Genomic DNA, 15686 nt, shown 5'->3' with positions numbered 1-15686 from the left:
CAATCTCTTTTCTAAGACCAACAATTTCACCTTCTAATTTTTCAAGATGTTTTTCCTTTTCATCAATTTGAAATTGTAGAGTATCAATGATCATATTCTTTTCTTCTATACATATCTTGAGTCTAGTAATTTCATCATAAAGGTTATCCACATCTATAGCATCCATATAATCATCATCTTCAAATGCCATTAACAACTTATATTCATTACCTCGTTCATCTTCATCACTGTTTGATAGACCATCACTATCTTCATGAGTGTAGTAGCTTTTCTTATTTGCATTCTGTTTCTTGTTCCATCTAGCAGGTTCCTTTCCTTTATCCTTATAAGGACATTTTGCAGCATAATGACCTACTCTTCCACAAGCAAAGCATTTAAAAGGTAACTTACCTCTGAACCTTCCAGAACCCCTTTGAATATTTCTGACAAAATTTGATTCTTCTTCTTCTTCTTCTGGGACGTGGCTTGCTTCATAATAATCTCCTTTGCCTGATGCCTTGAAAGCAGCTTCTCTTTTGTCTGATGGACCTCCCTTTCTCATTTCATAAGCAGTCAGAATTCCATGTAGCTGAGACATAGTAAGAATTCGTAGATTTTCCTTTTCTTCTATTGTAGATACTTTAGATTCAAACTTGGGGGACAATGACCTTAGAACCTTTTCAACCACAATAGCCTCTTTTATTTCTTCACCCAAATTTTTCATACAATTAACAACCTCATCTACCCGAAGAAAATAGTTAGCCACACTTTCATCATTATACATCTTGAGAGTCTCATACTGAATTCTGAGAGTTTGAAGTTTAGCACGCTTTACCTGTTCATCTCCTTCATAGCTCGTGACAATTTTGTCCCATATCTCTTTTGCGGATTTATAGTGCATTACCTTCATGAATTCCGATTGGGATATACATCCTAATAGAGTACTGACTGCTTTCGCATTTGTTTCATACTTCTTTTTCTCGGCTGCATCTGTAGGAGTGGCCGAAGGAAAGGCGTAGCCTATCTCTACGATGTCCCAAACTTCTGTACCAAGAGATTGAAGATAGGCAGTAACTCTTACCTTCCAATAATTGAAGTTTGTCCCATCAAAAACTGGTGGCCTGATTGATGCTTCTCTCTTGTAGTTGCTCATGATGAACGATCTACCTTCAAGCGATCAAGCTTCTCTGAAGGAACTGCTCTGATCCCAATTATTGGAAATAATACTGAGAGGGGGGTGAATCAGTATTATCTCATTCTTTTAATAAATCTTCCTTATTTGTTCTTTGAATTATTTTTGCATGTCAGTACCATAAAATAATGAGCATGAACAAAGAAAACAGATAGTCACACCAAAGAACACAAGATGTAAGGTGGAAACCCAATGTGGGTGAAAACCACCTGCTGCAATATGTCTCTATCTTCTTTCAAATTAGAAACTCCTTTTCCAATGGTTTTGTACTGGTGCAGTCCTTTACCAGTCCGCAGGCTGCAACCTGCAGAAAGCTACAACTCTCTCTCTCGTTTTCCAGTCTCTCCTGGAAGGGAACTGCAACTCCCTACTTCTTTTCTTACAGGGACCACTTTTCATAAATTTTCAAACTGGATCCATAAGCATCAAATGATCATCAAGTATAAGAAAAACACCCAGTCAACTGTAGTAACCAGATCAACAATAATAGAACCAGACCCAGAACACCTTATCAACAGAAAAATACAGCCAAACAAAATGTCTTAAGACAGATACGCAGTTCTTCTTTCTCTGGTCTGCGTGCGTACGCACTTCACCTTCTACTCCCCTGCGTATACCCGCAGAGACCCTTCTGTCGAACTGCGTGTTCACGCGCTGTTTCTTCAACCGCGCTGCTTACTGTTACTGCAGGTACGCACCCAGAGACACTGTTACGCTGTGTACTATTGCTGCAGGTACGCGCTTAGAGATACTATCGTGCCGCGTACAGTTACTATGCATACGCACCTGAACCTTCGTCGCTCTGCCTACCCACGCAAGTCTCCTATTTTAGCTTTGCGTACCCACGCAGATCTTCTGTTTCTGCTCTGCATACCCACGCCGCTCTCCTATTAAACACCTGCATACTCCTAATTAGGGCCAAATAGGCAGTCCACCAGAGTGGCACTGATGCTCAGATGCCCAGATCTGATCGTGCACTCGAGAGATCACCCTTCACAGATTCACTTTCAACTTCATAAAGATCAAGCTTTTAAGACCATAACCCAATATATTTCAGATCTTAAGATATTCAATTGCAAAAGATGCTTAGCCAAGTGATCTCCTTTGCTTTATATAGGCAAGTTCCTCCTAAAATCATGGATCAATACCACGAGCCAAAACCATAGAAACACAAATACAGTTGGCTAGTTAAACATAAGAAACCCCACGTGTGCTTTTCTTTGCCTTGAAATGTGTGCACTGGGGTACGCACCTCCTAGATGGCTTATCTGCGTATCAGGCCACGGTCCCTCCACGGTGTACCTGCGGGTACGCACTGTCTGAACTGATATCCTACGTATTTCTTAATTTTCAACCTATTGAGAGCCTTACCACGGGAGTTGCCATCAAGTACAACATCTGTAACATATAGCCATACCAGAAACATAATGCCAACAGGGATGAGGCATGCCAAGAGGCACATTTTTCAAAACTATCTCGATGATGTTTTTCGAGTACACATTCAGAAAAAACACCATCTCTGTAAGATACCATTGGAAGACCTGTCACCATATTTTCTTTACATAGATTCTAAAGGGAGTGATAGTTTAAATGACCAAATCGTTCATGCCAAAGTTTGCTCACTTCATCATTATGAGAAACAAATACTTAGGGAAGTTTTGATGACCCAAAGTTGTTAAACTTATACAACCTTGTAGAATCATCATCAATGTTAGTAGTTAAAATCTGTCTAAGATCTTTTAGGTCATTAATTACAACATCGTGAGGTGAAAATTCAACGATTTTACCTTCACCTGAATGAGTTATTTGATATACAGATAGAAGGTTGCACGATAATGTTGGAACACATAATACATCATTAAATTGACCACTGTCTAGATGAATAGTTCCAGTCCCTACAACACTAAGAGATCTATCGTCACCAACCTATATATTTTTGGTGTTACAATAATTTAAAGAAGAAAACATGGCTTTGTTTTTGGCCATGTGATAAGAAGTTGCAGAATCAATGAGCCACTCATGAGAATGAGAAGAAGAAGATAAATTTAGTGCATAACCATCGACATCCTTGCAACCACATGAAAAAGTGTTATTCCTAAAGATGAAGTTGAATTTGAAGAGTGCTCCAAATGGATATTACGCTTCTTCATTGCTGCTTCCAAGACTTCCATCTTCTTAAAGCATTTGGATTCTAAGTGGCCATCTTGATTACAAAAGTGGCAATGTCAATTAATCTTCTTCCCTTTGTTTTTATTTGCCTTATCATTTTGTTCAAATGGTTTTTCATTTTGAGACTAAAATTGCTTAGGACCCTTTTTTGGTTTAGGACCATTCTTTCTAGGATATTGCTTCTTAGGATTCTTTGAATTTGGTTGTTGTAGGGTGGCTAAGGCATTCATAGAAGCGTTTTGAAGATTAAGAAGACCAAGATATGAGAGATTTTCTTGTTCTCTTATTAAAGAATCACAAAAGGCATCAAAAGAAGGGGACTTGTAGTCTTCTCCTTGAGAAATAAAGGCTTCTCTAGTAGAATGGAAGGTGGAAACAAACACAGAGTAGGTTGGTCCCAACATAGTAAGAAAGGAATACATAAGGCTACCATTCTATTTCTTAATACCTTCCAAGAGATGTCTAAGGGTCTTGAACTTGGACAAAAAGTCTTCAATGGAAGAAAATTATTGGGGTCCAATGTAAGGAATTCATTTTTGAGTTGATGGGCTTTAATTTCATTTTTAATTCTAAAAATGATAATGAGTTGTTTCATTGCTTCATTAGGAGTATCAAGTTCTACAATATGGAATCTAATGTCTAGAAAAATAGGCATCCCTATCAACCCACGTGCTTGATCTTGCCTATTTTCCCATTTGGCTACCTTATCTTCATCTTGAGGTTTGGTTTCTTGGCTTAAGACTATTCTATAAAAACCTTCACTTCTAAGTAAATCCACAATGTAGGACCACCATTGGAAGTAGTTGGTGTTGTCAAGAATAAATTGGTATGGACTTTCCATTTTAATAGAAACTGAATCTATAGATGCCGAAACTAAGTGTTCAAATGGAAAGATACCAAAACAGCTCTGAAAACGACTTCCGGATGAAGAAGTTATGGATTTTTCAAGAAAAGTTGTTGAAGATACCAACGAAGTGCGTGAATGTGTGGAAATGAATGATAATGTTATATTTTAAAAAAATCCCCCATTTCCAAACTTAACCGAATTAGCTCACTTAATAAAAGGGTTTTATATGACTCTCTTTTATAAATAAGTGAAAGTAACTTTTACAATGGTAGTTTATGAGCTGCCCACTAAATCGTAACGTAAATAAAAGATATATAGACTTTAAAATTATAAATGACTCACTTTTTATAATGGGTGAGAACACTTTTACATAAAGTAACTTTAAAACATAAGTTACAGGAGCTTTCTGAAAAAGTAACTCAACAAAAAGAAAGGCTTGAACTCAAGACCTCTATTCTCATAAAGTAACTTTAGACCAAGTGAGATAGTTTAAAAGATTAGTAATTTTTGGGAAAGAGGAAGGGTTTTTTTAGTCACCGAAGCTTTGGGGTGCGTGCTTACTTGAAAAAGCTGTTTTTTTCCTACAAAACAAAAACCACAAAACCCAAAATGGACATACAAAAAAAAACCTTACGACTTCAAGTTAGCTTTAGAAAAAAACTAAATATTTTCCTCAATGTTTCTGATTTTCCATGATCACACTAAGGCGTGGCGGAAAAGAGCATACGCATGAGAAAAATCATTCCTTTCTGTTTCTGATATGCCTAGAACGCACAGAGTCCCACGGCAAAGAGCATACACAGAAATGAAAGGTATAAACCCAGTAATAAAAATGAAGAGAGATAAATAAATTGAAATAAATAGAGAGAAAATAGCTAGAACTGCAAACCTCCATATCTTTAAAATGACGTAGCTAGGGCTACTAGAAACCTTTTCGCCTGAAATGAAAGGGGTTCCTCATTAGAATAGATGTTCCTAACACAATAGAGCAGTCATCTCAGCCTGAAAGAAGTCATAAACAGTAGATCCAGGAAATGACAGTCGGTTGCAGTTGTACTGGCTTCAGATTTGGATCACCAATAGATGCGACCCTCAAATAGCTCTGATAGCATGTAGGAATTTACAGGGTAAGTTCCTCAGACAAAACACCAAAGGACACCACTCACAAAAAGATCACAGATCAATACACCAGTATTCTTTACGTGGTTAAAACCCTCAAAAAGAGAAACAGTCCACGACCTAAGCCAACGCAGCGAATTCAGACAATTTATTAATAAAATAATGAAAATTTACATATATCTGATCAACTCTTTGTTTATAATATTTATTTATCTTTGAAAATAAAAATAGAATAAAAAGAGATTGAAAAAATTTTCGTACTCTTATATTTGGTTTGTTTTTTATTTTTATTTATTTTCAAGTATATAATGAACACTATTGGTAAATTATTTTGCATTTAATTAATAAAAAAAAATTAATATCCATCCTAAATAAAATATTCAATCTTAAATAATTTTATTTCAAAAAGATGGAAGAATGGTTCATACTCCAAACGTTTGCTTTTTTTCTTTTTATTTTTTTTAAGATACAGATTGAAGACTATTAATTTCTACTTAGTTAATAAAAATATTAATATTCACTCTATATAAAATATTTAATTTTAAATAATTTTATTATGACAAATGTTTTAAATAATTTTATTTTAAATTTTATACAAAGATGAATAGAAATAAATATAAAATTATTTTTTTATTTAATATTTCTATTTTTTTTATAGTTAATATATAAATTTAAAAAAACAATATTAATCACAACAAAATACTTTAAATAAAATATTTGAATGGCAATTTAAGAAAATTATTAAATTAATTTTGTAGAAAAAATTCATTTTAATATTAACTTTTATAAAAATATTTAGATTTGATATATAGAATTTTAAAAAATTAAATAAAATATTTGAATGTTAATTTAAGAAAATTATTTAAATATTAATTTTATAGAAAAAGTTCATTTTAATATTAACTTTTATAGAAATATTTAGAGTTGATATATAAAATTTTAAAAAATTAATAATCAAATATTATTATAAAATATAATAATATTTTAAATAAAATATTTTATTATCAGTTTAAGAAAAATATTTTAATAATAATTTTATAGAGATAAATAAAGCATTTCGAAATGACTTTTTAAAACTATTTTTCTAAATCCTAATATGATAAGTAAATATTAAATGTTAAAATTTATAATTAGTTCACAACATAAAATTAACACAAAATAATAAAAAAATAATAACAAAAAATTTAAATATTTTATTATCCGCCGTATATATTTTGAAACAAAGCCCCTCTATTATCACACATGCTTTACATTCTCTGATGAGACCCCCATAATATTATTTTAAAAATAAACAACGGAACACTGTATGATATTTGTGGCTGGCGTTTTGGTGCTCTCACACCAGTTCTATGCGTGGTTCAAATTCTCAATAAATTAAGAGCATTGTTGAGTTGATTCTCCTCAGTTCCTCATGAAATTTCTATTCAGGTCCTTTCTGTCTCTTCTATGAATTAAAATTAATTTTTATGAAAAGTTTCAACGTTGAAGTCAGAACTTATCTAGTATGGTGATGAAGAAAGGACATGGGAACTCTTGCCCCAATATGCTTTCAAATTTGACTGTAGTATAGCCAACTGCATTGATATGAACATTTTGAGACGAGGATCTCTTTTCGCAATCAACATTTGTTTAGATTATGTATTTGGAAATAGTCTAAATTGTTTGAAATAATTAACATGATAGGTATTTTATGTATATATTATTGTCATAATTTTGAATTTTATATTTTTTTAATATATATGTATTTTTTAATTATAATTTTATTATAAATTTTTAGGATACAAATTTATATAAATTTAAAATTTCTCATCTAGTTAGTGTATATATAAAAAAAATTGTGTATATTTATTTATATCTTTAAATTTATCACGTGGAAAGAGAGATTCACTTTCTCTAAATAAAAACATTTCTAAATTGTGTATATTTATTTATATCTTTAAATTTATCACGTGGAAAGAGAGATTCACTTTCTCTAAATAAAAACATTTCTAAATAGAAACCTTTTTAAATTGCACGTAAAAGCTATTTGAGCTTTAAAGGTTTGATCAGACTATACATAATAGATTTTGAATTAATACTAAATATATATTTAAAAAATTAGGTTAACTTATTTTTATATAAAGATAATTTGATTTTATTTAAAAATATTTTAATCTATAATATATTTTAAAAATATTTATATAAAATTTTAATATATAGATATATAGATTTATTTATTTGTTCAGTAAATTGAAATATTTTATTTAAATTTCTAACAATTGATTCTTTAAGATAATATAATATAACATTATATAATATTATATAACATTATATACATGTTATTTGTAATATTTATTTTCAAGCGTTTTGCTGATTAATTTAATAAGCTATTAAATTTATATAATTAAATTATTATTTTATTTTCTACTTTTATTAGATAATGTAATGCTATATAAAGTATATTATCAAATTACCTTATTTTAAAAAGTAAATATAAAAATACTTTTGTATTTATATTTTCTACATGCATACTTCAATTATGAAAGGAATTGTTTTTCTATATATCATATATCTAAATGTTACTTTTATGCATAAACATAAGAAATGTGAAAAGTTTTTACACATACAAATGTTTATTGATTCCTTATTAACTCAATGTAACATTGAAGCCCCAAGGGATAGCTTACTTAGTCAAGTTTTGTTGCTTAGTACCCTGCTTATTGGGAGGTCACGGGGTCAAATCTCCTTGAAGCCCTTGCACTTAGGCTTGGTTTTTCTACTGTGGCCTTGCTAGTTTGGCCAACGGGGTGTGGATGGTGTGGCCTAGTTTGGCCAACTGGTAGTAGATGGTGTGGCCTTGCTAGTTTGGCCAACTGGTAATAGTTTTTCCATCAGGTGTGGATGTAGCCAGAATCCCTTCTAGTTTGGCCGACGGGGTGTGGATGGTGTGGCCTTGCTAGTTTGGCCAACTGGTAGTAGTTTTTCCATCAGGTGTGGATGTAGCCAGAATCCCTTCGGGTTGATATATCACCCTTCAAAAAAAATCAATGTAACATTGTATAAATTATTTGATTACACACATCATTGAGCTAAGTGAAAATTTTAATAATGCACTAATGTAAGAAGCTAATTAGTTGAAGAATATAATGCATTAATGTAGAAAGCTAATTAGTTGGAGAATATCTCTCAAAAAAATTTGAGTAGATCTAACCACCTCCTAAATACTATGAATATACTCTTCATGTGTAGATGAACTATGCATAATAATAGCCAATAATCTCTACCATTGACAAACACACTTAAGGAATTTGTCATAATCTTCATTGGTATAGGTTTTCTTAAATATGTTTTCCTCATGAGGTCATGATCCACTGTGAATTGAAGAATCTCCTTATAAACAAAGACAATGTCTAGTCCAACATGGCATTTTCATTTTGTACTCACCAAACATAATGTTTTTTTTTTTCTGTATAAAGACTATTCTGTTAAGATTAAAAGAGAAAAATATTTACAAAGAGGTTTGAACCTCTGAGGGGGTTGTAGCCTGCCCTCTGTCAAAAAGACCGTTGCAAGTAGCACATTGCCTTCTGTTTACAAAAATGAAAATCATAGACCCAAGACTAAACAGAGCTATATAGACCCGAGACTAAACAGAGCTAAGCGCTTCAGAGTGAGCTGCCCTTTTACAAAATGCTGTTCTTTACCACTATTACAAAAAAAGGAAAGCCAAAATTATATCCTGGAGAATGAAAAATTTCATGCTGATAATAACAGAAGCCATGCACACTGAGAATTACACACGAAATCCAGAAATCATAAGATAACTTGTTGTCCTGTCGCTTAAGCCAAAGGTAATTAAACCTGCGGTGGCGAGTCTGTAGCATTTTCATTTCCCTGGTTGGGGGAGCTTACCCAGGTTACCATCACCTCATCTTCAGCTTCCATCATGTTGCATTCTGGAGGAGGCACAAGGTGCAAAACACTGCTAGAGAGGCGCGCCGGCTCACAAGCTATAATTTGCTCTTGAGGAGAGTTTGGCTGAGGGCGAGAGTCTTCCTGTTGGCCCTCTTCGTGCAGCACAACAGACGCATTGAGGAAAACACCAGCCAAGCTACCCTGAGAATCACTGGAATTCTGAGAATGAGACTGTTCCTTGGAAATTTCATCTGAGCTTGTGTGCTCATCTTCTTCCTCCAAGAAGATTACAGTGATTATAGCTGAGATAAAAGGTTTGTTAAGCCTACTTTTGAACTTAAACCGGGATGTGTGAAAAGAGCTGTTTAGGGAGGGTCCAAAATGGTCTGAGGGCGGTGAGGATGGCGAGGCAGAGGCTAACGGAGTTATACATCGAGGCACAAAGCCACCACGACCCCAAGAACCTCCACGGGACCCCGAGTTGCTACCATGCTTGGGTATGCCACGACGACGGGCCATAACAATATAGATCAATGGATTGAAGGTGCTGAAGGACTGAGGGTGAGAGAGAAGCGACTCGCCGCAAACTAAGTGGAACCAGATTGAATACCAGACCTCTGAATGTAAGACCCAAAAGCAGAGCACACAGAAGATAGAATCGACCACAAGAAAAAACCCAACAACGACTGAATAAGCCCAATACCCGACCCAGACACCTTCAACAAAGACAAAATCGAAATCCCTTACAGAGATGGGCAAGAAGACTGACTTAATACACCAGACGCATATGGAGAAAACTAACTTAATGCACCAGACGCCTTCGGAAAGAGACAGAACCAGATACCTGAAGCTAGCCAAATGGGAGCAGTTATGAAGCCATGGTGGCTTCTAAATTCTCCGGGCTGTGCTGAGGCTCTAAGGCCATGACCACCAGAGGAGAACACTGCCTGAAGAACCCGGAGCGACTGTGTCAATGCCTGAAGAGACCGGAGCAAATGAGCCATGGAGAGAGCGCGCCATCCTGATATCTTTCGCCTGCGTACCTCGAGCTCGATTAGTTATTAATGCTTGTTAATGAGCTGCCTCGAACCGCCTAACCCTACTTAATGGCTTGCCAGTTGCCGGCTTCGCATGCCCAGGCATTAACACCTAATTAAGACACCCGCATCCAGGTCTCACCAAACATAATGTTATGTTTGTTAGAACCCATAAAAAAAAAAAAAAAAAAACATCATCATCCAATTGAATACATGGGTCACCAAGCATGTATCTACCCAGCACTCTATACATAATTTATCAACCATTATTTAATCACAAATTACTATAATTATAACCTTTATTCCCTTTCATCATGATACATCATGATGTCAAATTTTCTTTGGTTATAGATTTCCTTAAAACCATCCTATCATCGAATGGTTGTAGCTTACCAAACTGTTATTCTCGTTGAGCATAGCCATCAAGTGCTTTGTTGTTGAGCATAGCCATCAAGTGCTTTCAAACAACAAAATATACATTACGTATCATGATGTCAAATTTTCTTTGGTTATAGATTTCCTTAAAACCATCCTATCATCGAATGGTTGTAGCTTACCAAACTGTTCTTCTGGTTGAGCATAGCCATCAAGTGCTTTCAAACAACAAAATATACATTACATCAAATTAATTTCTTAACATACATTTACACGGATCTGGGTACATATAATTTTGATAACCAATTCGATAAAGATGAGTATGGATCGTAAAAGTTGATAGTGATGAGAGAGGGCATAAAGATGAGTATGGATTGTAAAAGTTGATAGTGATGAGAGAGGTCAAATGAACTGATGCGATAAAGATGGACATGGATTGTAAAAGCTTCTGGTTGAGCATGACCATCAAGTGCTTTCAAACCACAAAATATACATTACATCAAATTAATTTCTTAACATACATTTACACGGATCTAGGTACATATAATTTTGATAACCAATTCGATAAAGATGAGTATGGATTGTAAAAGTTGATAGTGATGAGAGAGGTCAAATGAACTGATGCGATAAAGATGGACATGGATCGTAAAAGTTGATAGCTATGAAAGAGTTCAAATAAACTTTTTAAGTAATAAAATATTTTCAGAATCTGTAATCCACACACTTTCAACACTGAGAGAAACGCTGCAACTTTTTCTTAGACCAATACATTTTAAACTTCTATAAATATAAAATGTCATTCGCATTACAATATCATCTATTTTTATTTATCATAATTATCATTAAAAAAACACATTTCCTCTTTCTGTCAAGGACTTTGCTTTCGGAAGATCAGATCCAAAACCACGGAAAACCTGAAATGGACGGATCCTTCAAATATTTTGCCGTGAGACTCACGAGAATGATCCGTTTTGGATCTTGTTTGATAGTAGTAACAGATATGCCATTACTTTTTTGTTGCGTATACCTTCATTTCACGCAATTCGTTGTACAGGGACGACTACTCTCTTCTCATTCCTCCTGTTCTGTGCTACTTATATAGAGGCTTCGGTCAATCTAGTTGGTACATCTTTTGCTCCATCGCACTGTTTTAATTTGTTCATTTTAAGGCAAGCTTGCTACTATTCTTAAGATTGTCTTCGTTTGGATCTCACATAAAGCCCCTCAACGAACTGAAAGATGGCGAGCCCTTCAGAAGACTCCATGCAAACAGTTGCCAGACGGGCACCGATTACTGCACAGCGAAGATTGAACATCCACCTGCAAGAACAAATGCCAAGCCCATGTATGCACTACATTATTCCAATATATGATTGCATAATCCACAATCGCAAATAATATTAATGGATCCATCTTAATATCCCATCTCAGGTTTGAGTGTTTTAATTCTTAAATAGATCCCTCTTATCATCCTATCTCAGGTTTGCACATTAACAGTTTTAATTTGTTACTAAATCCATAAATACATCCTTAAGTTAAATATATTGTTTGGCGTTACTGTTAAATGTGAATAACCTGTATTAGTTTTGCTATGTGTTCCTCATTTAGATTTAGCAAGAGCTTTGGAAGCAGTGGATCCAGAGCACACAAATGGGTCCACGGATCATAATAACAACGACATGAGCGTTCTTCAACAACATGTGGCTTTTTTCGATAGAGACAACGATGGAATTATTTACCCAACTGATTTTTACAAAGGTGGGTCATTTTTCATCTGATTTGTTTAGCACTTTGCCATTTTCCAGTAAAGTTCAGCTAGGTTATTGTGCTTTACCAGCATGCCGGTTCTTTCTAAGTTTATGGAGAGTACAAACTTGCTTTATTCTGCCTTACCAGTCAGCTAGATGGCTTTACTTTAGAAATTTAATGCCTGATTAGAGAAATGTATTGAATAAACATGTTGATCTAGTTACTGCTTGCTTTTGTAACGGAAATGAGTTACTAAAGCGAATTTTTTTCTAAGTAGAAGTCAGATTTTATAAATGTATAAGATGAATTGTACAAATAAATACGAACATGAATTTTAATAAAGTGAAATATGAGATATTTATGGATTTTGTTGATAAAATAGATTTGCAAGTAGTCTTATTCATGTTATATATTCCAGTATGTAAGTGGAAATAAAACAACTATATAAAACATGTCAATCAATTTTTTTTAAATGTATAAAGTTTTGTAATATTTTATAATATTAATGTTATTATTTTTTAATAGCATGCTATTATTTTAGGATGTAAAAAGTCATTAAGAGTATTTTTTATGGGCCATAAGGAAATTGGTTAGCTGCATAAGATTTAGAGGTATTTCACAGGAATGAAAGTTTTTTTCCCTTTTGAATTATTAGCAGGTAATTTTATGTGGCCTAGTTTTGCTTGAATAACAATGATTTCACTTATTTGTATATTGGCTATCTCATTATTAATTTGAAAACTAAATTATGATTGATTTTTCATTTAAAAAAAATGAAAATAAAAAATAAGTAAATAAACTTAGAATTGATAATAAAATATTTGCCTTATATTTCTTGCTGACATTGAAAGACTCTATGCATGTTTATGTTTACATGCATATTTATGTTTATGGATATTTGAATGACCGAACTTTATATTTTTAGTTTGAAAATCCACAGATTTAAATTTCGAAAGAGCTGAAACCCAACAAATTGTATTTAATTATGAAGTATTAAATTTGATTAACATCATGAAATTATGGAAAATGCTTTTATCAACTTGGAAGATGGTCTAATGTGTATCGTGACAGTATTTTAATTTCAAAAGAGTTGAAATACAATAAATTGTATTTAATTATGAAGTATTCAATTTGATGCACATCATGAAATTATTGAAAATGCTTTTATCAACTTGGAAGATGGTCTAATGTGTATCGTGACAGTGAGTTCAGGGATTGACAAAGATTGAAATAAAAATTAATGATATGGTAGGGTAGGATGGTGATTTACATACCCAAAACTATCGGAGTTAATTATTGCAAATCTATTTGACTATTAGGCTTCAAAGGTTGTCGGGAGCTATGTTCTAAATTTAATAATTTGGATAAAGTGTTTATTATTTGATTTTCATGTTAAAATGTATTAATTATTATTGTTTATGTGTACATGCATTTAGTCGCATATTAAAAAATTATAATTATAATTATACTTATATATATATATATATATATATATATATATATATATATAATTCGTTTTTATCCTGTCCAGATATCACAGCCAGGGTATATATATATCTAATAACCTGTCTCAGGTATCCCAGGCTTGAGTGTTTTAATCAGCAAGTAGATCTGGCTATTTTCGGCCATGTGTAAACAATAATATAATATAATCTTGCTTTCTCTCTATCCAATTTTATCTAACCGTGAAATCAAAACTGGAATTTTAAAATGGATTAACCCGATTGAACTTGCAGGCCTTCGTGCCATAGGGTCTAGCGTCCTCGTTTCACTTTTCATGGCAGTGGTTACCCACTTAGGCTTCAGTTACTGCACTCTTCCGGTGAGTACATTGCTGAAAGTAAAATTAACCTAAACAACTTGCATTTATCATATATTTGACGAATGTCATTTCTTCATCTAGGTTTTTCTGAGGCAGTATTGATGTTCCGTGTGCAGGGATGGATACCGTCACTGAAATTTCCTATATACGTTGAGAACATCCACAGAGCAAAGCATGGTAGCGACACAGAGAGCTACGACACTGAAGGGAGGTTCGATCCTGCCAGGTTTGATGCCATCTTCAGCAAATACGCTAAAAAACATCAAGACAAACTCACATTCGGGGAGATCCAGTGCATGCTGAAGGCCAATAGGAATTTAAACGACATTTTTGGATGGTAAGCCCCAGCGTCTGATGGTTGTTTTTTTTCTATTTCATTTATTTTTCCTGTGTGCAGAGTCCAGACACGCGAGAGGTGAAATAATATGGTTATCACATTTTAGTTTTTGCGCTGCCCCAGGTTAGCAGCTCAGATCGAATGGGTCCCCTTGTACGTTATTGCGAAGAACAAGGATGGTCTTCTGGAGAAAGAAACCATAAGAAGATTGTATGATGGCAGCTTGTTTGAAGCACTGGCAAAGCAGCACTCATCTCGCACAAGGCGCTAAACATTTACCATAAAGTAATATAACGCAGGGAGAAGAAAATAAACGAAAGGGACATATTACTAAAATGAAAAGCAAATTGCTATACAGTAACTTGTTATAGTGAAATTATGTGATTACTATTGAGGTGTTATTCATACACTTATAGTGTACGAACATATAAGCAATAAAAGAACAAGTTTTATTATCAATTCTGGCTTTTGGAGTTTTGGTGTTTGAAATCGATTTGTAAAGGGTCTTGTAGGTGTTGTTGTATGCTTATATATTAAAAGAATTAGTTATTATATTTTGTAAATATAATTGTAAAAATTATTTATATAGTAATCACTATTATTATATATTTAAAAATTCAGTTATTATGCTTTGTAAATATAATTGTAAAATTTATCTTTGGAGCAGGGATTGATATACTAAGTTGGACTGAAACAGTAAGTTTTAATTGATGTAAGAGTCTTGAAAATTCAAATTTAAAATATAAAGTAATATTTGCACAAATTTTGAAAGAAATGTGATTGTTCAACCCCCTGTTTGATATAATTATTAACTTGTTTGAAAATTTTGCATTTTAAGTAAAAAAATAAAGAAAAAATAATACAATTTATTATTTATAAATAGTTGTAATATATAGTTTGTTTTGGATGAGGAAATAATACTAAACCATTTTTGAAATGTTATGGTTTTGATTAAAATTTAATTTAAAAACTAGATAGATTAATAAATTTGAATTGCATATATATATATATATACATCATTCAATATTTATGAAAAAATTAAACAATGGATAAAAGTAAACATTTAAAATAAAAGATTTATTTTTACTCAATTATATATTAAAATAAATAATTTATTTTAAATATTATTTCAAAAATAAATATGATAAAAAACTAAGGTTTTTTTT

The 15686-nt window shown here is 33.0% G+C and overlaps 1 protein-coding gene across 2 annotated transcripts; it reads left to right on the top strand.

Annotated features, from left to right (window-relative positions):
* Positions 1 to 11724: 11724 nt before the first annotated feature.
* LOC149223568 (peroxygenase-like) lies at positions 11725 to 14979 on the top strand. Of its 2 annotated transcripts, none has more exons than XM_089383348.1 (5): positions 11725 to 11957; positions 12221 to 12370; positions 14098 to 14183; positions 14300 to 14520; positions 14644 to 14979. In XM_089383348.1, the coding sequence occupies exons 1-5, from the start codon at positions 11852 to 11854 to the stop codon at positions 14789 to 14791; spliced, it is 711 nt and encodes a 236-aa protein (XP_089239474.1). In that variant the 5' UTR covers positions 11725 to 11851; the 3' UTR covers positions 14792 to 14979. The 2 variants fall into 2 exon arrangements, with proteins under 2 accessions (XP_089239474.1, XP_089239475.1); XM_089383349.1 differs by having other exon boundaries at positions 14627 to 14663.
* Positions 14980 to 15686: the final 707 nt, after the last annotated feature.

Source organism: Pinus tabuliformis, chromosome Q (assembly GCF_031772625.1).
Source record: "Pinus tabuliformis cultivar Carrire ecotype Pingquan chromosome Q, CPIR1, whole genome shotgun sequence".
In the NCBI taxonomy this organism is placed as follows: domain Eukaryota; kingdom Viridiplantae; phylum Streptophyta; class Pinopsida; order Pinales; family Pinaceae; genus Pinus; species Pinus tabuliformis.
Note: the sequence above shows the minus strand (reverse complement) of the source record. Positions and strands in the feature narration are given on the sequence as shown.